The following is a 23783-nucleotide window of genomic DNA, read 5'->3' on the forward strand; positions in this document are numbered from 1 at the left end:
CGGGGCGGTTCGGCTGCCGGCGGAGCCCGGCGAACGGCGCTGAGGGCGGTGGCGGCGGCAGGAGAAGAGGAGGCGGCGGGGCGGGAAGCGGCCTCCGAGGGGAAGGTGGGCGCTGGGCCAGGAGGCCGGCCTCGCGAGGGCGTGCGGGTCCGGCGCGGTGGGAGCACCCCGGAACCCCGGCTGGGCTCCCGAGGGCCGGGCAGGGCATGGAACCACCGCCGCGCTCGCATCCCCGGGCACCGCGAGGGTCAGTGGAGCTGCCGGGTCAGGCGTGTTAACCCACGGCCGCGCGGTGCTCTGGCTCAGAGATGAAGACCGGTCCGGGGCCTCGAGCGGGGCCTTCCCCTTCGTGCAGCTCCCCCGGCATGGAAACCCCACCCGCGTCCCCTCCCGGCCTCCTCCGGCTCGTCGCTGCCGGCCGCCCGGGCACCGCCCGCGAGAAGAAGCGGGTCCCTCCCCGCCGCGGCTCGCTGCATCACGCTGTAGTTGATAATAGTGCTTAAGACTACAGAGCTCCTAGTCCCCCCAGCCCCACTGGCGTTAAGACCTCTCTGTGCCTCGGTTCCGCGTCTGTAAAACGGGTGTAATAACGGTTCCTACGTGGTGGGGTTCTTGGAGGATTTCATGAGTTGGTGAATGTAAAGCACTCAGCAGAGTGCCTGCGGCTTAATCGCTTGGCTGCTCTTAGCCCTTAAGACAGGTCTCGCACACAGCGGTGGAGACTAAGTGTGTGTTGCTTCAATGAGTGAATGAAGGTTGAACGGGGTTTGAACAGAGAATTGTGAGAAGCATTAGGCCTAGGGTGGGGCTGTGTGGGTGATAAGGAGGCTTTCATTCTGGAGGTGAGCAGGGTTGGGAATGGAACAGAGGGTGTATGTGAGGGCTGCTATAACAAAATACCGCAACCTGGTGGGGGCCTTGAACAGTAGACGTTTATTTTCTCACAGTTCTGGGAACTAGAAGTCCAAGATCAAGGTGTCAGCAAGATAGTAATCTATACTATCTTGGTATAGATTTGTAGCATTTAGAACAGGAGGATACCTTAGAGATTATCTGACCCAATGGACCCCTCCACTTTCACAGATGAAAAAACTGAGGCCCAGAGTCTCCATCCATCCCGAAACCATGTATTGAGCACCTACTGTGTCCAAGGCACTCTTCTAGGTACCAGAGATACGCTGATCAACAAGACAGAAGATTATTTTACCTTGTGACAAAGTGAGTTAGCTGCAAAGATATGAGAGCCCCGTGCTTCTTGTATCACAACACAGCGCCTGTGTTGCACGTGTTCATCCTCATGTGTGCTGTGCTTTACTTTGGTGCTTATCTCTGGGGTCACCTGGACAGTCAGGTATAGGTAGTAGACTGAAGAAGGCTACTGACTTATTCCAAGGAAGGCCTTTGAGCTATTGCATGTAACTTGGAGTAGTGGTTAAGCATGTGGACTTTGGAGTCAGATTCCCTGGGTTTAAATCCCAATTCTGGGTCTTATTGATTACCTATTACTTATTAGCTGTGTTTGTCCTCTGTAACTCTGGTCAGGTTATCTATTGCTGTGTGACAAACTATCCCAAAACTTGGTGACTTAAAAACTGTTTTATTTTACCTCACGGTTTTGTGGGGCAGGAATTCAGGCAGGGCTGTGCTGGGTGGTTCTTCAGCTCCACATGGTATGGACTGGGAGTGGTGATCAGCTGGAGGGGCTGGTGTGGAGCATTCACTGTGGCTTTGCTCCCATATCTGGTATGGCTGGGCTCAGCTGAGCCCTGCTCCTGCCCCATGCGCTCTCTCCAGCTGGGTGTCTTACAGTCCTGCTGTTGACGCAGGCCTTCCAGAGCCGGTGTCCAAAACATGGAAGGTGGAAGCTGTCTGCTTGTGGGGCTTGGGCCCAGAAATGGGCACAGCTTTACACCCTTCCTTTTACCTGTTCTGTTGATTAAGGTAGAGGCTGTTCAGATTCAAGGAGAGGAGACCTAGATCCCACCTCCCCTTGGGAAGAGGGTCAGAGAAGTTGTGGACCTCTTTTATCCACCAAATGCCTCATCGTCCTCATCTGTATCTATTTTACAGTTATTCTGAGGATTAAATGAGTTAATATGTGTAAAGAGCTTCAAATACTGCCTGGCATAGAGGAAACATTTGATAAATATTTGTTGTTATTATTATTGTTACTAGGTACATGATACATTATTATTCATAGCTGTTATTCATAGGACACATAAGAAATACAAGATGCAAATTCTTTTTCTGGAGTTTTTTATAATCTTATTGGGGAGGCGCAGGATTGACATCATGAAGCAATTAGAGAACTATACTAAGTAATATAGAATCGTTACAATTTTTATAGTCAAAGTAAACTGTGGAATGGTTCATAACTTTGCATGTCACTTCTCTATAGCTAGAGAATGTCTAATATAGATTCAGAATATTTGCTGTATTTTAACATTTAAGTCTTTGGAGGAAGGTTCTATGTTGTGTTTTTAATGTTCTTTTTCTCATGGGCATAAGAGCATTGGCTTCAGCGTTTAGGAACCAGGAGGTGAGATGATGGGAGGTGAGATTTGGAGATTCTGAGTTGAAGGGTCATACAGTTGGAGATGTTCAGCAGAAAGTTGGACATTTGGAACTGGTGGCTGAAGCTAGAGTTTCAAATTTAGGAATTGTCTGCTTAGAACAGGTGAAAGCTACAATAGATGTGATGGTGACGGGAAAGAGAAGGGGGCCCAGGTGCTGAATCTTAAGGGACATTAACGTGTGGGGGGCTCACAGGGGAAGAAGTGCAGCCTGGAGATGGGACAGATCAGGGACATAGAGAACCGGGAGCCTTCTGGGCAGGAGGAGTTCCACAGTGGAGGTGGGCAGGCTGCACCACCACCTGTCGTGGGAAAGCTTGGGGGGAAGGGACTGAGGGCAGGCCACTGTGGGGAGTCTTTCAGCACAGTGAGAAGGGCGGCAGGTTGTAAGGTGAAAATAGGAGTGGTGAGAAAGTAAAGTAAGATGTGTAGATTGCTCTTTCAAATGTGTGAGAGGGGGGCCTGTGATGACTAGATATACCCGGGGGAAAGGTTTGTTGTCCTGTTTTGTTTTGCTTTTTTCAACATGGGGCCATCTTGGTGTGTTTATAGGGACTGGTGAGCCAGTGGAGGACAGAGTGGAGCACTGAAAGGGGTGATGAAGCAGAGTCCTGGGGGGGAGGAGAAGGGAAGTTAGCTTTGGAAGGAGAAGGCGCACTTTATCCTTTGAGGTGAAGGGATTGAGGGGGGTGAGGGGGAAATTTGGAATCACAAAAAGAATTTAAAGGCACTCAGGCTATAGTAAGTTATTCATGGAATCAACCTTAGTGAAGTCAGGGTCACAGTCATTTTTATGGAAGAGGGAGACAGACGTGGTGGGAATGAAGAGAATGGAAAGGATTCAGAAGCACTACTGTAGGGAATGTAGACGGAGTTGAAAAGAAACAAATAGAAAACGTTACTAACCATCATTAACCAGCAGCAGAGATCAGCTAGCGTGCATTTTAGTGGTTGAGTATCTGCGGTGTGCCAGGTGAAGGTGGATAAGATGGTACCTTCAGAACTCACGGCAGAGTTGGAGACACAGGTGATAGGACATAATGACAGGTTATCTTACTGAAGTATTTATGCGGTAAGATCGCACAGATGTGACCCCAAAGTCAGACTTGAGGAGGGAACGGTGGGGAAGAAGAAACGTGGCCGGAAAGACTTCAGGAACAGATGACAGTTCAGCCAAACCCTGTTCAGAGAGTGGGCGTTACCTGGAAGGTGGGAGAGTCATTTGTAAATAAAGTACTCCCAGGACAGGAAGTATCAGAACCAGAGACTTTTGAGGAGAGAGCAAGGCAGAGGTCTGCAATCCACCTGCTTCAGAATCACCTGGATGCGTACACTGCAGATGCCTCGGCCCCAGGGCTCTGCATTTTAACTGGCTCTCTACGTGTTCCTTCTAGATAACATGAGTTGAATACTTAATACATGCCAGGGGCTATTTTAAATGTTCATGTGGGTTCTCACAATTATCTCTATAACTGTGAGATAGGATGAGGAAAGTAGGACACAGAGAAGTCATTTGCCCAGTCATATAGCTAGTGAGTAGTGGGCTAGGGGTCCAAAACTGGCCAGGAACACAGCTTGTTTGGGGAGCTGCAGGTAGTTTATTTTGGAGGGCACACCTGGGATTAATAGGAAGTAAGCCTAATAATGATAATAATAATAACAATAATAGAAGTAGAGGCCTTGTTAAAAAGATTTTGCCTTCATGGTTTAGTGACTTTTTCAGTAATGCTTATGTATTGAGAATGAAAGCAAATAAAGCAGGTAATGGCTTTTTAGTTTTTACTACCAAACTGCCATTTTAACTTCCACAGTCTCATCTCAGTCTGACTCCATCTCTCCCCACTTTTCCTCTTCCAAAAATCATCTCTTACTAGACTGAGCTCCTCGTCGTCAGAGCCCGTGTCTTAACTCATGAAGTATCTAGCTCAGACTGTTTGGCTTCACTGTCATGTACTTTTGTGTGTGTTTCCTCCCCTAGAATGTAAGTTCAGGAGGGTGGGGACCTGGGGTGTTTTGCTTACCGTTGTAGCCCTTGAGCCTGGCACAGAGGAGTCAGTAAGTAGATGTTGAGTGATGAAATTTTTTGTATCCATATAACAGCTTCCGTCTCATTCAGAGTCAAAATCAAGGTTCTTAAAAGTCCCTGCAAGGCTCTACGGGGTCTGGCCTTCTGCTTCTCCTTCCCCTCCCTGCCTCTCCCCTCCCCCGGGTGTCAGGTCCTCCCTCTCCCTTGGCTTCAGCTGCCTACTCAGCTCCGGCTCAGACTTCATGATTGCCAGTGTTTCTGTTCCAGGACCCCCGGCTCATTCCCGTTCCTTCCTCAGGTCTCTGCTAAAGTAGCGCCTTGTCAGAGAGGCTGGAGGGACGAATGGATGGAGGTGCTGCTTTGCAGTACCTCTCTTATTGCCATCTTATGGTGTGTGTTCATTTATTTTGGCTTGTGTCTTATCTCCCCAAACAGGCTTGTAATTTTCCTCAACTTCTAATTCAATGCCCCGTATACACCTGCTCAATAAGTATTGATTTCATCTTATCCAGTTGGCCATTTCCCAACCTCATAAGTGTTTATATATGTATATTTTTTCATTGAAGTAATCTAAGTAGAAATGAGAGACGTGCATGTAGTATTAGCATGGTCATATTCTAGGTTTGCACTGCCAAATATGGTGACTTTAAGTATAAATTACATTACACGTTCAGTTCCTCGGTCGTACTCACCACATTTCCAGTGTTCAGCGGCCATATGTGGCTCACGGCTGCTGTATTGAGCAGTACAGATAAGGAACATGTCCATCATTGCTGATGGTTCTGTTGGACAGCATTGGTCTAGATGCTTCAGAAGCTATGTTTTTCACTCGTTTTTTTTAACTGTTGTGACAGGGAATCATGACAGTGAAGCACAGATCAGCCACTGGGTTCGGGTGCCATTTGATTTCTGGTGATGGCGTCAAGAATCACAACTTATCCATGTCCTTTGTCCTAGGTCTCCTAGATGGTGGAGCATGGACCCAGTTGCTACTCACAGCTGCCATCTCCTCCAGCAGCTGCACGAGCAGCGTATTCAAGGCCTGCTTTGTGACTGTATGTTGGTGGTGAAAGGAGTCTGCTTTAAAGCACATAAGAATGTTCTAGCAGCTTTCAGCCAGTACTTTAGGTACATATTTTAGACTTTGTTCTTCCAATTGTACGGAGAGAAAGCTCTTCTAGAATGGAACTATTTTGACTAAATTTTATTTTCTTCTTGGATTTTACTCTCCTTATCTTTTGTAGCACATTGTGGGTTTTTTGCTGTTGTATTGAATATTTAGAGTAACCTGAGGGAAAGAGCCTTTTAACTAAAATATATTTGGGGCACTTGAAACTATTTTGGCACTTTGTCTTTGATTTTAATAGTTCCAATTAATGTCCATCTTCTGTATACATTTCTTATCCTTTCAGGATAAAAAGATTGAGGAATAGAATTTCTGGTAAGAACATTTCTGTGATAAGAAATCAGAGCATTCTATATGCTATTTTTTTTAATTAAAACATTTTAGTTTTTGTTTCTCATTTGACTATTCTAAGAAAACAGGTTTGAACTCAATTTACTTACCCCGTAATCATTTTTGCCTCAGTGAAAGATTTACTTATAAATAATAATATCAAGCAATAGTATTTCATTTATTTTTAACATTAGATTAAGTATTCTACATACATTTTCTGATTAACTAGATTTATCTCTCTTTAAGCACTAAAGCTTCTTTTTCAGTACCTTTTTTCCCCTAAAATTCATACTATTTTACTGCTCTAGTAAACAACATATGGAACAGGATTTACTCATTCCTTGATAATCCGGAATCATCAAATTAAATCCCAGCTGTCATATATGCTACAAGTTGTATTATAGTGGATTGGCTCACTGAGGTAGGCAGCACTTTCTGCCCGTGTGCAAAATGGTCCCCTACTTGGGCTTTGCCTCTTCTGTTTTCATAGAACAGTTAGGTTTAGATGTTGTGATACATTGGCTATTTTGAGTTTTCCCCACTCTACTTCTGATATGTACTTTCCTTAAGTACATATTAGAACAGAACTGAAGACTGTTTGGGGGATGCAGGTGATTGCATTTGATAAAACGTCTTTAACAAACTTGCAAGACAATTTACCTGACTCAACTTGGTAGTTTTACATGTGACAAATTCATTCACCTGTGAACTTGACTTGTGCCCAGAACAAAGTGCCTGGGCTTTATGGTGCCTTTTCCCCCCATTAACTTATAGGGCTCTCTCACTGCTGGTTTATGGACCATTGGGTTGCTGAGAAACATCTGACAGCCAGATAAATTACCGCTTAAAAAATGAGTATCTATCAAGTACCTAGAGTAGTCAGACTCCTAGAGACAGAAAGCAGAATGGTGGTTTCCAGGGGCTGAGGGGATGGGGATAATGGGAGTTATTGTTTCACGGGTATAGAGTTTCTGTTTGGGATGTTGAAAAGGTGCTGGAAATGGTTAGTAGTGATGGTTGTACAACAATGTGAATGTACTTAATGCCACTGAATTTATCATATGAACCATACTCAAGTGTTTGATATTATGTGTATTTTGCCACAATTAACAAATTGAAATTTTAAAAAATGAGTGTATATCTAGGGTTGGTTTATTATAGCTATTTTTATTTTCAGATGTTTTTAAGACAGATACGGAAATATTTTTGTATGCGTTTTATGGTCTGAGATATGTACTTTGTCAGACTAAACACAAAATATTGAAAAATGTGTGTTCTTTAGTTTTCTATACTCTGTTTGCAATTAGTAATACATTTGGATAATTACATTTTGAAAAAAAGAACAATGAGTATATTTCAACATTTTATGTTGAGATTTCCTTGGAAGTTTGGATATTCAACACACTAATTCAGTGCATCCGAATTGCTTTATTGGAGGGCTTGCCAAAGCCTGTTAAAGGATTAAAGCATACTTAATTTTAAAATCTTGGCATTTATAGAAGGATAGTAATTTTGAATATTAACATGAATATTATTTATTTAAAAAAGCTATCAGAAGGTATGAACTGTTAACACTGTAAGCAGATATCCTTTCTTTTATCAGGAGCCTCTTTCAGAATTCTTCAGGTCAGAAGAATGATGTTTTTCACTTGGATATTAAAAATGTAAGCGGCATCGGGCAGATCCTGGACTTCATGTACACATCGCATCTGGATCTTAACCAGGACAATATACAAGTCATGCTGGACACGGCACAGTGTTTGCAAGTTCAGAATGTTCTGAATCTGTGTCACACATTCTTAAAGTCAGCCGGTGTAGACCAGCCACCCGGTCTGTCTTGTCACAGTACATTCTCCCTGCAAAGTGCTTTGACTCCTGACTCTAATTGTGTTATCAGTGAAAACTACGCCCCTCATTTGCTGCAGGAGTGCTCAGCAGGTGTTCAGCAGAGTAGAGTTGTGGATGAATCACATTCACATGCCCCAACCTCAGTTGGTCTTCATACTTCCACAGCTGAAACCTCAAAACAAGCCCCTGATACATTAGATGGCAGCTGCACAGAACTGCCTTTCAAACAGCCAAACTATTACTACAAGCTCAGAAACTTGTACAGTAAGCAGTACTATAAACAAGCCACCTCTCCCAGTCATGAGAGAATAATCGAGCAGCCTTTCACTTTCAGCACATCCTCAGACCTTCATGCCACGGAACACCAGCCCTGTGCTGTTGGTCCCGCCGAGTGTGTCCTGGAGTCCTCCGAGCACTTGCCTTCCAACTTCCTGGCCCAGCCTTTGAGTGAACCTACCCCAGACCCTGAGCCAGACAACGCAAGCCAACAACCTACCAGACAGATGAGGCTCAAGAAGGCCATTCACCTTAAGAAGCTAAATTTCCTAAAGTCACAGAAATCTGCAGAGCAGACATCTGAACCCAAATCAGATGACAGGTTAACCAAGAGGATAGAATCTGCCAGTGAACATAGTATAGAGAAAGTTAACAGCCAAAGTGCTGAAGAAAAAGAAAGTGAAGAGCTCATCAGTTCTGAGAATTTTAATTGCATGAATGAGATGGAGAGGTCCGAAGACACTGCGGCCCTGGAAGACCAATCCCAGACACTTCAATCTCAGAGACAGTATGCGTGTGAATTGTGTGGAAAACCTTTTAAACATCCCAGCAATTTGGAGCTTCACAAACGGTCTCATACAGGTACACTGATTCGGTCCCCACAGGCAAAAGGAAAGGAAATAATGCAGACGATCAGACACCACTGCCTGCTCCTGTTTTTGTAAGAAGTTTTGCTATTGCTTGATGACGTCATTGATATTTACCCAAAAAAATCAAAGAGTGTTAGCTATTTTTTATTTTATATTTTTGGTGATGCCTTTTAAAGAATAATCTTCAGTTCTGTAAATGCTTTCATAGAGCCAGTTTAAAAGGATGGTACACTTTTCATTTTAATTTTAATTGCGGTTGTATATGGGAAACTTTCCATCTCTAAAGTATGGCAAATTATTTTGATGCACTCAGATTTTCAAATTAATTCTAAAACAGATAAGCAATATTTAGTTCTCTCTTTAGAATTAGATTGTTTATTTTTTAAAAGCATAATGTAGGTTAATTCAGACTGAAGTAATTTAGTTTGAGTAATCCTGAAAGCTTTGGAAGTTCATTTGAATATCAGATTTAAAAAATTGTGATTTGGGAGGCAGGAGGCAAACTTTTTAATAAGGATCAGCTTTAACCATTTGATATTTTCAAATGAAAATCCTTCCATCTGAACATTGGATTTTCAAAGTTTTGTTACCTTAATTCATACCTTAGTTCATGTAATTCATACCTCCCCTTTCCAAAATGTTTATTTTTTCCAAAAACTTTAAAAAGAAGTGTTATACAGTATATATACATTATGTAATATAATACATATATATTACTTTCCTTCCTGCATTTAAGCATGATGACTCTAGTACACATTACAAATTAATGGCAATTATCTTAGAGGCATGAGAAGGAATATGTTATAGGATGCTTCTAAAGTAACTGCTTTTCAAGGTGCTTGTGTAATTGTGACCATTGATGTGATGTTCTGTTATCACTTTTGATTCCCTGTTTGCTTAGGTGTTTACTACCTCATTGCACTGTTGAGACTGAATTAATATTTATGAAAGCCCTTTATAAATTTTGGTGTATTTGAATATAAAATACTATCATTATTATTACTCCATATGAAGGCAGTATCATTGACTCAGTTTTGCCCTGTAAAAACTTAATTTAGGTCATTCTGTAATTTTCTGGAGCCTAATGATCACTATAATTTTTATTTGAGAAACTTACCTATTTAACTTTAAAGGAAACAAGAATTGTTTATTCTGCAAAAACATCTTTGGATAATAGTAGTCATACAGTTATATGGCACAGCTGCTTCCTGGGACATAAATATATTGAGAAGGGCAGCAGTTCTCAAAGTATGATCTGGGGAACCCTTTCAGGGGGTCATTGAGGCCAAAACTCTTTGTATCATAATGTAGGATGCTCCTTGCCTTTTCCTTTTCCTTCTCCTTCTCCCACAAGTGTACAGTGGAGTCGGCTAAAAGCTGCAGGATCTGTGATGAGGCCTTCACTCTGGTGGCCAGTGAAAAATGTCTAGTCGTGTGTTTCAAAAATCACTCCGTTTTGATTTCTGATATGGTCTGTACTGCCAAATACAGCCCATATGGACAAGAGCTCTTTAGGGTCCTCAGCTGTTAAGAGCGTAAAGGGGTCCTGAGAACACAAAGTGTGAGAACCACTGGAGTAGGGTTGTTAACCCTGGTCACTTGAGAGTCTTAGGAACTAGTGATCTCTTTTTTCAGACTCTCATATCTCATAGGGCGGACTTTAACATAACATCTATTATCCCCATAACTTCAGACATAAATGTAGTCCAAAATACAGCATCTATATGATTATAATTACAGTTGACCCTTGAACAACGCAGGGCTGAGGGGCGCTGACCCTCTGAGCAGTCGAAAATCCTAGTATAACTTATAGTTGGTCCTCCATGTACTGGTTCCGCCACATCTGCAGACTCAGCCAACTTCCATCATGTAGTACTGTAATATTTACTATTGAAAAAACCCCATGTATGAGTGGACCTGTGCAGTTAAAACCCTGTTGTTCAAGGATCAACTGTACTTGGGGTCAAAAGCTCCCCCCTTATCATTGAGGAAGCCATTAAACAGTTTTTAGGAAAAGATCAAAATAAAAGTACCTTAGCAGAAGCCCATAAAGCTGGCACACCCCAGCAATACAGTAGGAAGGGAAACATTTGTGTTATTTTTTTAAAAGGCTCTTAATGAAAGCACTTGATTTGAGGGGAGTGGGAAAAATGGAAGGTTCTTGGTCTTCACAGTCTGTTTATTAGGGTTCTAGAGGTGTTAAAGGCAGTACCTGAAGTATGTTTTTAAACAGATCATTTTCTAGAGACTGTCTTCAGAACTGCTGTGGTTTATTTGTAGTAGAGTCCATTCTCTCCATCTATTCTGTACCAAAGTTAATTATTCAGAGTTGCTGAAATCAGAGGGGGCCAAGCAGTCAGCAGGGGAACATGTCTCATAATGGAATCTTCTTTTCCCCTGTCAGCACGTTTCAACCAAAGCTGAAAGGCAGTGGGGAGGGGATTTTTCCCATCACACTTTCAGGAGATCCCCCTCTGCTTTGGGCTTTCCCAGGTTCATACCTCGTGTGGTGTGAATGAGTCACCCTGGTTCTGTTAGGAATCGGTGGTCATTGCAGGAGTCAGGCTGAGGACGGGTGACCAGGTTCATGCTGTTCAGCCAGAAAACTCACATTTGATTTTCAACTGAAGGGAAAGTCTGTGTCCAAAGCCTAAATATGGTTTGAATGCAGATAAATACGTTTGATTTCAACACAATTTGGAGAACAATTTAATTTTTTAGAGAAAAGTAAATATAGAATTCACTTTTATCATCTCTGCCTATCATCTAAGGGTGAGAGAGATGATGAGGATGAGGATAGAGGCTCCCCATTTTCATACTCTGATGATGAAGTATGTAATGCTGTGGTTTGAAAGGTGGGACAAAGGAGACACTTTAAACATTTTAAACAGAAAACTACCCTGCAGATGTTACTCATGGTTTTACAAGTTGTTGTTTTGTTTTGTTTTGTTTTAGGTGAGAAACCTTTTGAATGTAACATTTGTGGGAAACATTTCTCTCAGGTGGGAATACTTTTATTTATTGTTAATAATTGGAAACCTGAAACCCAGTGTTTATTTTTATTACAGATAAGACATACTTTTTGACTTGGGAGAGAAGCCTCTGATGATATCTGTAACTTAAAAGACTTCAGACTAAATCAAGAAAAAATAATTTTCAAGAAAAGAAATTTCTAGTTCATTGGGCGGAAAATACCATTTTTTATAAGTGTGTGAACTCTCACAATACCTTTTTCCCCCATTAAGGATGGGTCCATTTCTAGTATATTTCTTTTCTTCCCCAAGTGATGTAAAGCATATTGAGCACCACTTGGGGGCTGCAGATTGTGCTGGGCTGGATCCAAGACAAATGTCCTTATTCCTACTGAGACACTAGATGTTAGGATGTTGGAGAAAAGACCAAACACATTCCATTCCCTGCTTTCACTACCATTACACATGTATTCTCTCACTCAGCCAGCATGTGTTGTGTCCTCCTATGGGCTCTGTACTGATCTGGGCACTAGACGTAGAGAAACCTAGAGATTGAATGTTCTAGAGAAAATTTTGAACATGATAGAATGGCTGTAGGATCCTGCTTTTCCTTCTGAAATGGAAGGTAACTCTTCCCCTGCCACGTGCCGGGCATTGGCATTCCAGAAGCTTCTCGCAGGGGCCCAGTGCACAGTCCTGCAGAGGAAGCAGTCACCCCACAACTGTTTTACACATGCGTGCTAATCCTGGAGTAACAGCATGTGCAAATGCTGTCTTACTGGGGAAGGACCTTGGGGCTGGACCTCAATGGAGGACTCGAGCCCTCGAGTCTGGAGAGGGTGGCCCCGCGGAGCACGGGAACGGCAGGAGCGCGGCCCCTGCTTTTGTCACATCCCCCACGGAGCCGCCTCTTCCAGTTTACCCTTCATCAGTCTCCCACACACCCAGACCTGCCACCTAATTACTTCTCACTCTTCCTACTGGCTGCAAGCAGTGATTCACCTCATCCTAACGTGTTCCTGTGTATTACTAGTCCAGGCAGGGTCCGTGCACCCACTGAGTGTTCAGTAAGCTTCTGCTGAACTGAGTGGAGGGGTCGTTGCTCTACCTGCCTCTCTAGTTGAGGCCTGTGCTTCTTCCTACCAGCCTCACCTGGGGGTCGGAGCTTGGCCTCTAGAGCCAGACAGTATGGATTTGGATCCAGCCTCTGGTTTACTGCTCTGACCTTGGACAAACTACCTAACCATTTGGCACTCAGCTTTCTTATCTATAGAGCAAGGGTGTGAGACCCCTGACCCCCATAGTGTGTGAGGAGTCAGTGAGTTCATAAGATGATTAGCATCACACCTGGCTCATAGTACATCCTCAGGACACGTCACTAGTCCCTCTCCTGTTGCCATCACCTCCCTTCTCTCCTCTCTCTGTCCTCTCTGCTCTTGTAGACCAGTCTTCCTAAGGTGCACTTTTCTCCACCCCACATCCCACCATTTTAATCTTTCTAGTTTTGGTGTAGTGGGAAATCGTAAAACCTGGATTAATGACCATTAATAATTAGCAATCTCTACTCTGGGCCTCATTTTTCTAATTCTTAAAAATAGGGATGATACCACCTCATGGGACTATTAGAATTAAATGAAAAAATGGACATGAAAGTCCTTTATACGTTTACATTGTGATAACAATTTAGGTTCTGTCCTTTTCTTGCTTGGAACCTTTCCTTGACCTAACCAAATAAAGTGTACCCAGACATTCAATCATCAAGTCTGCCTTCGGCCTTCTCTCCTGGCATTAATGCCGGGGCTCACCCTCAGAGATTCTGACTCTGTTGGTTGGGGCTGGGGCTTGAGTGTTGGTACTTTTTAATACAGTGGTTTGGATGGCAGCCTTGTCCACTGCTTCAGACCTTGTCCTACACTTTCCTTCTGGAGTCCCACCAAGGGTGGCCCTGTCTGATAGACGCTACAGAAATCCTCGTCTTCTGTGTTGGTGTCTGTATGTTTATCAGATTTTTATGACTGTAAAGTTATGTATAGTTATAGTTTACAGATGTATATTGCTGTGTTATTTCATAATGAAATAACGAAATTTTTGTGAATAAGCTCTGCCATGTGCTAGGGCACAAAAACAAGTAAGGCTTCAAGGAGCTTTGTGTTTAGAGGAAGAAACAGTTGTATAAACTGATAAAGCACAATGAAACGCTGCAAGTGCCGTGACACTTGTATAGGCAACAGTATGAAGAGGAGAGTAGTCATTTCTACCTGAAAGCTGGCGGGGGGCGGGGTGGGCACTGAAGACAGGGAGTCATTGATCAGCCTGGAGTCTCTGGCATTCCAGGTGGAGAGAGCAGTGGTGGTGTTTACACACGGATACTCAGTAACCTGTCCTTCATTTCCCATACGAACTGGAATACGTGTGGTTACAATGGACTGGAAATATTTTCCTTTCTGGAAGATTTAGAAAACAGACCTACCAATAAGAATTAATCTTTTATGCTGTGTAGTATTTCGTAGTGTTAGTCTTTTTTTAAAAAAAGGTCAGCCACAACCTTAATAATGAGTCAGCAAGCAGTTTGAGACCTCAGCTTTAAAAAGCTGTGATAAGCCTAGATTGTGACAACAAACTATGCACATATTAATATAATTCTGGACACTGTACGGGCCTGGATCTCAGCAAGTAAGAGTCACGCAGGACTTCAGAGTATGAATGAGGCTCCATTTGGAGCCACGTGTCTCCCGTGTGGAGGACCTGGGCCATTTGATGCATCCAGGGGAGAAAACTAAGATAGTGACAGGTCTGGAGTGCCTGTCACATGAGAAACAGGAAAAGGGAAACAGTGTATTTAGCTGTCTTCGGGGGAGAGGAATGGAGACAAAGCATTGTCTCTCCAAGGAGGCAGAATAGAAACACTGAGCAGCTGCTGCAGAAGGACAGGTTCTGAGAGGCTCGGTGCCCTCCCAGCAGCTCCTGTGTTGTGTCCAGGGCATGACTGACGGGATACAGCATCCCGTGGGAGGCTGCTTAGACACATTCCAGGGCACTGATGTGGCCCGATGCCAGGGGTGGCAAAGTTTCATACCATCCATGGTGAAAATGCAAAAAATAAGAATATTTTAATGACCTTTTTAAAAATTTTTAAATTTTCAACTCTGAGGCGATATTTCCCACATTTTCAGTGTTAAATGTCCTTTTATCAATGTAATGATCATTGTTCTTTAGGTGATATCTGTATGTTAGTCTCCACATTTTTTTGGTTTTGTTTCAAAGTCTTAAAACTTCTAAACTAGATTACTTTTAAGATCTGAGTTCTCTTTCTCTATAAAGTTTTATGGTTCTCTATTTTTTATATAAACAATCAGCAGCCACTAGAAGAGTACTCTGACAGAGAGTCTCTGCTTGGTTTGATCATGTTTAAATACTGAGGTTCAGGTACCTATTAGAAGGAGTTTATTTTTTAAATTGCTCAACAAATCAGGTGTTAACTTCTTTTCTACAACAGAGTTTTTCACTTCAAAATTCTGACAGCTCCATCCTAATTTAAAATGGTATCCACTTAGAAAGGGTGGAACTTCCTTTTGTGCTAATATTTTTCAGCCCAACAGCAGCACAAGCTTTTGAGTCCACAGACAAAGCTGAATCAGAATATTCCATCCCAGCTATAGGGGCTGAGGCTGCTTCCCTCCCAGAGCCTCTGTTTATTTCCTGTAATGTGTGAATTATACTTTATGAGGACATTGTGACGACTCACTGAAACACTATTTGCAACTGCTTAGCAAAGTGTTCCATTCATAGTAAACTCTTAATAAATGAGGGCTACTAGTATTAGCACTTACTGAAGTTTTTATGGATCCAACTATAGATGATTTCTAAGATGTGTAACTAGTAATAAAGCATAGCAAAGTTTACCAAAAATAAAGACTCTTGACTAAAGGGCAAATAATCTGGGCCCCACTGTGCTGTGTAATTTGGTATAAATTATCTGCATGCATTATTGGATTTTTTTGCCTGAATCTTTCCATTATTTAATCTACTTTTATACCATTTATCAGACTAATTTGTGCTCCTTTATTTGGGGGAATGATAATTACTTTCATTAGACATGTCCAGTATTAAATAGCTAAGGAAACATCTTAAAGTTTGTTTTACTGTACTATAATATTTACTGTACTATAATATTAAGTGGAAGATTATTCAGTTTGAAAACAAGTAATTGTTTACTTTGAAAACAAAAGTAATTGTTTACTTTGAAAACAAGTAATTGTTATGCTATATTTAAAAAAGAAAGATGCAGCATTGCTAAGAATCAAATCAGAATGCATTTCAATCATAATACATAGTTTACAAAATAGCTTAAAACAAGAGGGATCTAATTTAACTGTTGAGCAGATGGTGCTATTCAAATTGTTATTTAAATGACAAGCTTTTCTGAAATTTGGAAATGACTGGTTTAAAGCCCTCAGTGGTGCATTATGTGAACTCCAGTGAACTGGTTCCTGGACGGCAAAGTGACTGCTTGTCATACTGAGAACTCAGCACAAGCTAGTTTATTCACAGAAACTTGCACGCCCTCATGTAAGACAAGAGTTTAAACTCAGACAAACTAATATTAATTTCTGGCCTACCATGAGCAACTAATTTATTTATCTGAATCTCAGTTTTACACCTAGAAAATAGAGATAATAATACCAATTTCTAAGAGTAATTTAGTTATACTGTACTTGTAAAGGCCTGAGTAGACCAAATATCTATTGCTGTTGACATTTGCTGTTTTATTACTGTTATTAATAGTCATTCAGTTAAAAGCTGGGTATTTCCCAGTGTTTTGCCAAATTCTTTCTCTTTGGTTATCCAAAATAAACAAGTTTTTTTCTAAGCTATATTTTTCATATTCTGAAATGTAGTATCTAACTTAGTGTTTCCCAGAGTCTGATAGACATAAAGAATCTTCTATGTTATATAACATAAAAGCTACAGACAACATTCTTTATACCTGTCCACAGGTTCAGAACCACCTTCAAACCTATAACCATGAACTATCTTTGCATTTTGTTTAAAATATACATAGCAAATTTGCAAATTTACATTGCCAAGTTTATGAGTTGGGTATTACTGTTCATTCTTTTTTTTTGGCTAATTTTGTGCATAAGGCCTGCAACATTATTACCCTTGGATACAGTCATCCTATTCAGTGTTTTTTGTAACAAAACACTATAAAAAATTAAGTTGGGAAATGACAGATTGAGAGTATTAAATTACAACAGTGGAAGATTGTGTTTCCAAATCCTAATTTGAAACATTTGCCAGTAGCTTTTGTAATATCTGAGGCATTTGCAGGTTTAATTTCACTGTACTTAGGCAATTTAATATTGATTTCCTATTGATTAGTACATGGAAATCTATTTTGTGATCTCCATTTAAATCAGTTATTCTTCGTAAAGCCCCGCTAGTTTCAGAGATTAGAAAAGTAAAAGGCCTGTAGCTGAAGGACTATTGTGAATCTCCTGATTCGCTTATTTGCACAAAGGTGAAAATGACCAACCTGTCAGGCAGAACAACTGTACTGCCAAGAAGAAATACTTTTTGGAAATGTCTTTCTTTATAAACAAAAGCTGTTTTTCAGGAAGAAACAATGAATACTGAAATAACCAAGTACAAGTGCTACCTTTTTTTCAAATGATGTTGCATATAGGTGGTCCAGGTTTTAAAAAAATATGAAATAAAATACGTCAAGAGCTGTTTACAACACAAGCTTAGCGAACGCTAAAGCAGCCTCCACAGTGTGTCGGGCCCATTTTAGAGGGGTGCGACACCGTGCACACCTGAGGTGGACGGACCAGGGGCTGGCGTGGAGCCGAGCTGAGAGGCTCCCCTGTTCAGCTCACTGCTGGGCGGTGCTGCTGCTGACTCAGAACCAGCCCGGGCCTTGATCTCCTTGCATGTGGCTGCTTCTGAGTCGTGCATCCGGCGTCTTCGCTTGGAAGTTGGACTGGAACCTGGCTAAATCTGCCAGTTTCCCTTTTGAATGTATGTGCTCTTAAAATATTTTTCTCACTATTGGCATGTTTTTTCTTTTCCTTTTTTGCAGGCGGGTAACTTGCAGACTCACTTACGTCGGCATTCTGGGGAGAAACCATACATCTGCGAGATCTGCGGGAAGAGGTCAGTGCTGGGCTTGTTCATTCGCACGTCAGGAGCAGTCTCGGCATCTCTGAGCCACGTAGGGGCTCACTGTCACTCAGGAACATAGTAAAGCCAAAGCCTCTGGATTTTCTTGTGACACACATGAGAATAGCAAAAAGAAATGGAAATGTTAATTAAAGGAAAGAGAATCTAGGACACAAGTCTTAGGAAATGGGATTTTACATGAAACAAAATTATCTTATGCTAAAATTTCCATTCATTCCAAAAATGTCTGTTAAAATAGATGACTGGCCCCCACGGAGGTGCCTGTCTGGTAGGGGTAATGAGACTTGCAGCCTGAATGGCTGGAATCAGGAGAGGAGGTGGTAGGAGGCACCCCAGCTGTGCACCCAGACCTGTGAAGGGCCGAGAGTTCAGCCACAGGAAGGCCTGGCAAGCCTGAGGGCTGGGGAGGCCTTGGACTTGGAAAGTGAGACTTGACTTGGTGACAGTCTCCCGCTGGAGGTGGAGAGCAGTGTGAGGAGATGGTCCCTCCTCTGGGCACACCGGCCTGCAGCGTGGACTCCCCGCCCCTCACTGGGGGTGTTTGTCGGGAGTCCACATACTCTGTGATCTATTGGTTGGTCATTCTAGGACAGCAGGCAACAACCAGGACAATACTAGTCCCACAGTGTTTTCTTCATTCGTTTAACCAGTCATTCATTCAGCATTTATTAGTCACCTACTGTGTGCTAAATGCTGTGTTGGGAACATACAAATTCTCGGCCCCTGATAAGTTTGTACTCAGGAGTTGGGGGCGGGGTGGGATGGGCATAGGACAGCTATAGTACAGTCCTCTGCTGGGATGGGACAGCACTCTTGATTCGATTCCAGGAAGACAGTTGTCTTTGCAGATGGTAGAAAACAAAGAGGTAAAAGCTACCTAGCCTGACATGTCTCCCTTTCTGCCATAGCTGCCTGAACACTGAAGGCCAGGTTTAGTGCCCAGGTCACGTGTACTGCCTGTTTGAGGCACCTCTTAGCATAAGCCCCCTGCTGCTTCGCTTGGGGTCCCTGTTTTGCAGGGTGTTTTAAATGTGAGCCTTCTGAGCTCCATGCATTTAAAATCATGTCTCTATGCAACACCTTCCCCCAAATGCAACCTCTTATCCTGCTATCGAGTGTGGTGGGAAGGAAAGAGCATAGAGCTTCATACTGGGGGTTGGGTTGGAATTACTCCCCAACTTAGTGATCACCTCTGAGGAAGAAAGGTTAGTGAAAGTAGGTAAGAAAAAATGTTTTAGAAACAAAACACTTGAATCATTTTCTCCTTTCCTTTAAAAAGAGAAAAAAAGTAAACTTTTTTTTTTTTTAAACCCCTCAAATGAAGTCAGGCCACTCCTCATCACATTCCGAAGTAACAGAGGGAGCAACCCATCTCCGCCCTCAGCGACTTGCAATTAGGAAGATCTGCAGTGACGTAGAAAGGCTCTTAATTGAATTTCCAAATTGCGTTACAGGTTTGCAGCCTCTGGTGATGTCCAGCGTCACATCATTATTCACTCAGGAGAAAAACCACACTTGTGTGACATCTGTGGTCGAGGTATAGCTGAGGGTTTCCCTTTTCTTCCTTGAAGATTTCTGATTAAAATGTTCTCAGTCCTTCAATTTAACCCCTGTTGTGGTCTCTCTAGGGTTCAGTAACTTCAGTAATTTGAAGGAGCACAAAAAGACACACACGGCTGATAAAGTCTTCACCTGTGATGAGTGTGGAAAGTCTTTTAACATGCAGAGGAAGTTGGTAAAGCACAGAGTTCGGCACACGGGTGAGCGGCCTTACAGCTGCTCTGCCTGTGGTAAGTTCCCGCCCGCCGCAGACCCGCGGTCACCTGGTCATCCCTGTGGGGAGGGCACCGGGGTCTGTGCCCACTCCGTCCTGGGCTGTTAGGGGTCTCAGATAAGTCGTCCCTTTTTTCATGGGTAAAACGGAAGTGATGCTGTTTCTTAACCACCTTGGTCCTCTGATTCGTCTGCATTTGTGTAGCAGACATTTACTGAGTGTCTTCAAGGTATCCGGAACTGTCCTGGGTGCTCCAGTTACACAGATGACTGATACTGAGTCCCAGGTGCCCTGTGCTCCTGGTCTGGGCCCGTGGAGGGTTGGCAGTTGGGAAAGCGGGGGAGAGCGTGGGGTGCAGCAGTAGGGGCTAGAGCACGGTGGCCTGCTGGGGCCTCGGGGGCACACGGTGGGCTCAAGAGGGAGGGCTTCTGGAGATCATATTGTGTATCATGAAGCAAAGGTCATTTCTATGGCATTTGATGCCTCAGGAAAGTCATCAGGAAGGAAAGGGAAGGCTGGCAGCTCTCAGTTTCCAGGCACATCACTGCACAGATGAGGAAACTGGGATTGCAAGTTAGGTCGCCTGGTACCTGTGATAACAGAGTGTTGGAACCTCTGAAGAACTGGGAGGGCCTGTATGCATGTGTGGTGCAGGTGTGCACATGTCCACACATGTGCCCCTGACAATGTGGATTGAATTGCGGGCAGATGAGTGACTAACCATTTTTACGATTACCTGTTTAGAACAAATAGGAAAAATGCTCAGAGTCAGGCTGTGGGGAGCCTGGAATTGGGGCATCCTCGGAGTGGCTTGTTCTAGTTGTGGTTGGTATCTAAATTAGGGCAGGACGCGTGGGATGTAACCAAAGGGAGGCAGCTTTGTTTGTATCTCCCACTTACACTGTGTACAGATCTCCTGGACACCAATGTCGGCAGCTCCATTACTATTAAAGGATAAAACTGCATCACTTTAAATCACAATTGCAGTCTCAAATCACTAGTTTAAAATGTCAGTTCTAAATTATTATTACAGCTGTGAACTTGATTTCAGGTTCACTGTTCTCTTCCTTCCCCAGCCAGGCCTGCTGCTGGCTAAGACCCTGTAGACAAAGCAGTGCAGCAGGACCCTCTCTTCCCCCCACTTCGTTTCCACCCCTCCAGCCACTCACTGACTATGGTATCTGACCCTAACAAGGTCAGCTTTCAGGGAAAGGGGGAGAGAGAAAGGGAGCAGGAATGGTCTTACATGACAGGTTCAAAGCTTTATAACACCTTTATTGACATAAATCCCGTGCTATAAAATCTAGCCATTTAAAGTGAATGATTCAGCGGTTTGGGTGTATTCAGTGTTGTGCTACCCTCACCACCATCAATCTTTGAACCTTTTCCTCACCCTAAAAAAGAAACCCCACACCCATTAGCAGTCACTCCCCCATCCCCTCCCCCCAACCCGAGGTAACCCTTAATCTACTCTCGGTCCCTATAGATTTGCCTGTTGCAGGCATTTCATATAAATGGAATCATGTAATACGCCGTCTTTTGTAACTGACTTCATTTCACTTAGCAAATCTGCTCTGAGCATTCATGTACAAGTTTATGTGTGGATGTATGTTTTCATTTTCTTGGATTCAAAAGACAGTTTCCGTTTTAAGGTGGCTTCCCATTCTGAGCTTTGCTGAGTTTAAAGCTTGGTCCTCTCTCTGCCTCTTCCTTCCCTCCCTCCCCCGTCCCTGTCCCTCTCTCTCCAGCATTTCATGCTTCTTCTAAAGACAGCCTTCCCTTCCACTCTGTTCTCCTTCCCCAGCACTCAGCTGTACTTTTCCAAGATGGAAAGGTGCATTTTCTTTCAGCCGGACTTTTTCCTTTAGCGCTTGGTTTTGTAAAAGCAGTTTCCTCCGAGGAGACTTTCTCTGTTGGCGCCCCGTCGCCTCTCTAGGCAGTCCTCTTAGGCTCCAGGCTGGCTCACTTCCCATCTGGGAACATACTCACATTCCATGCTCTGGGGGATTGCAGACCCACACCTGGAGGCAAGTGCTGCCCCACCGTGACCTCCCGATGGACACACGTCGAGGCTGGCTGCCCTGTCTTGACTTGAGGGCAGAGGGGCGACACCTCCCATATCCCCTCTCTTGCTGGGAACTCTACTGTGGCTGAAGTTTATACACGTTAAGGACCCTGAAAATAGTTAACACCTTTTGCCAACTAATTCCACTACTGAGAATTTATCTTAAGGAAACAATGAAAAGAAAGATGTTAGTTGAACCTCAGGTATAGTAGCAAATATTTGGAAGCAGCCCAGATAGCCCACTGTTGCTTGACCAGGGCTGGATAGCTGAGAATTCAAATATAATGACATAGGAATACGTGAAAAGTTCTAAAATATGTGTCCATGTAAATTGTGTAGTTTGTTTCAGTCCTTGGTAAATGTGTTATGACTTCTATAAGGTTATTTATTGGTTTTTCTCTTCCGATCTTCTAACTGACTCTCATGACGGGACTAGATCCCCTGCCTCTAGCTTATACCAGAGAAAGGAGATAGGACCTGGAGAAGGATGTGTAAAATTATGTTAAGAGCTGAATACATAAGTACCTTCAGAAAAGATGCTTCTAAACTATAGATTGACTGTGTTAGATTTATGAAAATCTGAACAAAACTCATGCGGTTTCCCAGTGTGGGCGTTCGGGGCAGGCGCTCAGGCCCACCCAGCGGGCGCTCCTGTGCAGGGAGACAGGGCTCCAGATCCCTCGCACGAGACGCCCAGACCAAGGCTGCAGGTTGGAGGGGCTACAGCCGGAGAAGAGTGGAAGAGTCTGGAATCAGAGTGAGCAGGTGACAGCAGGGCTCAGCTGAATTCACGTGAAAGCAGAGTCCTTTGGGGTTTAGCAGGGGTGGAGGGGACTCCTTCCAGAATGTTCTCCTCTGAAAAGATCCCTTTTTCTTCTTCCAGGAAAATGTTTTGGAGGATCCGGCGACCTCCGCAGGCACGTCCGCACTCACACAGGGGAGAAGCCGTACACGTGTGACATCTGCAGCAAGTGCTTCACCCGCTCTGCCGTGCTGCGGCGGCACAAGAAGATGCACTGCAGGGCCGATGACCAGGGGCAGGACGCTCTGGAGGAGCTCACGCAGGCCATCGAGACCTCGGACCTGGAGAAATCTCAGAGCTCGGATTCTTTTTCTCAGGACGTGTCCTTGACTTTGATGCCCGTGTCTGTTAAAATCCCCGTCCACCCAGTGGAAGAAGACTCAGTGGCAGAATTTGACGGCCACTGTAAGTTCCGGTCCCTGGTTCAGTCTCACGGAGCGAGTGAGCAGGAGAAGCTCAGCTTGGGTCCCCTCAAGCTCGCCAAGCCTCACGTGCCGCAGGCGCAGCACCAGGCCTACAGCTACTCAGACGTGGAGGCCTCGGCTGGCACGGAGCCGCTGCAAGCCGACGGTATGGCCGCGATCCGCTCGTCCCTGGCTGCCCTGGACCACCACTGCGCCGACCCCCTGGGCAGCCGCGCGTCCGCCCCTGCGTACAGGAACTCGGAGGGACAGTTCTTCTCCAGCATGACCCTCTGGGGGCTGGCGATGAAGACGCTGCAGAATGAAAGCGAGCTGGACCAGTGAGGTCCTCTGTCAGCAGCTCAGCATCAGAGGCGGCTCTAGCCCGAGAGGCTAGACTCTGTCCCTCCTGATAGGGGATGGTCCTCGGAAGTGCCTTGAACTCAGCGTGTGGGAAGCAAGGCCTCCTGGCACATCGTGCAAGTGGACGAGGGACTGAACAAGCCTTGCGCCCCAGAAGGCTTGAGAGACCGTCTCCCAGACGTGGTGTGAACTCCGTGTAACTACTGTACATTTTGGTCGTGGTAAAGGGAAAATATATGTATATAATAATACAGATACTATTTTTGCATTTTTACATGATTGAAATTTGTAGCATTTTGTATTTTTATTTACAAAAAGATTTTATTTGTATAGGAAACTCATACTATAATTTAATTTGAATAAATAAAAGTTGCCTTTCTGTATAATATTGTGTTTCCACAAATATTTTTATTAACCCAAAGACCATAGTGGTATGAAAAGAGACATCAACAAG

At 43.7% G+C, this 23783-nt stretch overlaps 1 protein-coding gene across 3 annotated transcripts; it reads left to right on the forward strand.

The window, feature by feature from the left end:
• Positions 1 to 66: 66 nt before the first annotated feature.
• On the forward strand, positions 67 to 23564 carry ZBTB49 (zinc finger and BTB domain containing 49). 3 transcript variants are annotated; one of them, XM_036853868.1, is made up of 8 exons: positions 67 to 247; positions 5557 to 5727; positions 7659 to 8761; positions 11725 to 11771; positions 17824 to 17897; positions 19379 to 19461; positions 19553 to 19714; positions 22647 to 23564. In XM_036853868.1, exons 1-8 carry the CDS (start codon positions 207 to 209, stop codon positions 23309 to 23311), a joined length of 2346 nt encoding a protein of 781 aa, XP_036709763.1. In that variant the 5' UTR covers positions 67 to 206; the 3' UTR covers positions 23312 to 23564. The 3 variants fall into 3 exon arrangements, with proteins under 3 accessions (XP_036709763.1, XP_036709764.1, XP_036709766.1); XM_036853869.1 differs by having other exon boundaries at positions 84 to 105; XM_036853871.1 differs by lacking the exon at positions 67 to 247 and adding an exon at positions 913 to 1218.
• The last annotated feature ends 219 nt before the right edge of the window (positions 23565 to 23783 follow it).

The sequence above is a fragment of the Balaenoptera musculus genome, chromosome 5, assembly GCF_009873245.2.
Source record: "Balaenoptera musculus isolate JJ_BM4_2016_0621 chromosome 5, mBalMus1.pri.v3, whole genome shotgun sequence".
NCBI classification, from domain to species: domain Eukaryota; kingdom Metazoa; phylum Chordata; class Mammalia; order Artiodactyla; family Balaenopteridae; genus Balaenoptera; species Balaenoptera musculus.

Coding starts and splice junctions, on each gene's coding strand:
- ZBTB49 (XM_036853868.1), top strand. CDS start 207: ATGGAACCACCGCCGCGCTCGCATCCCCGGGCACCGCGAGG. Junction 248..5,556: donor CATCCCCGGGCACCGCGAGG/GTCAGTGGAGCT, acceptor CCTTTGTCCTAG/GTCTCCTAGATGGTGGAGCA. Junction 19,715..22,646: donor TTACAGCTGCTCTGCCTGTG/GTAAGTTCCCGC, acceptor TTCTTCTTCCAG/GAAAATGTTTTGGAGGATCC.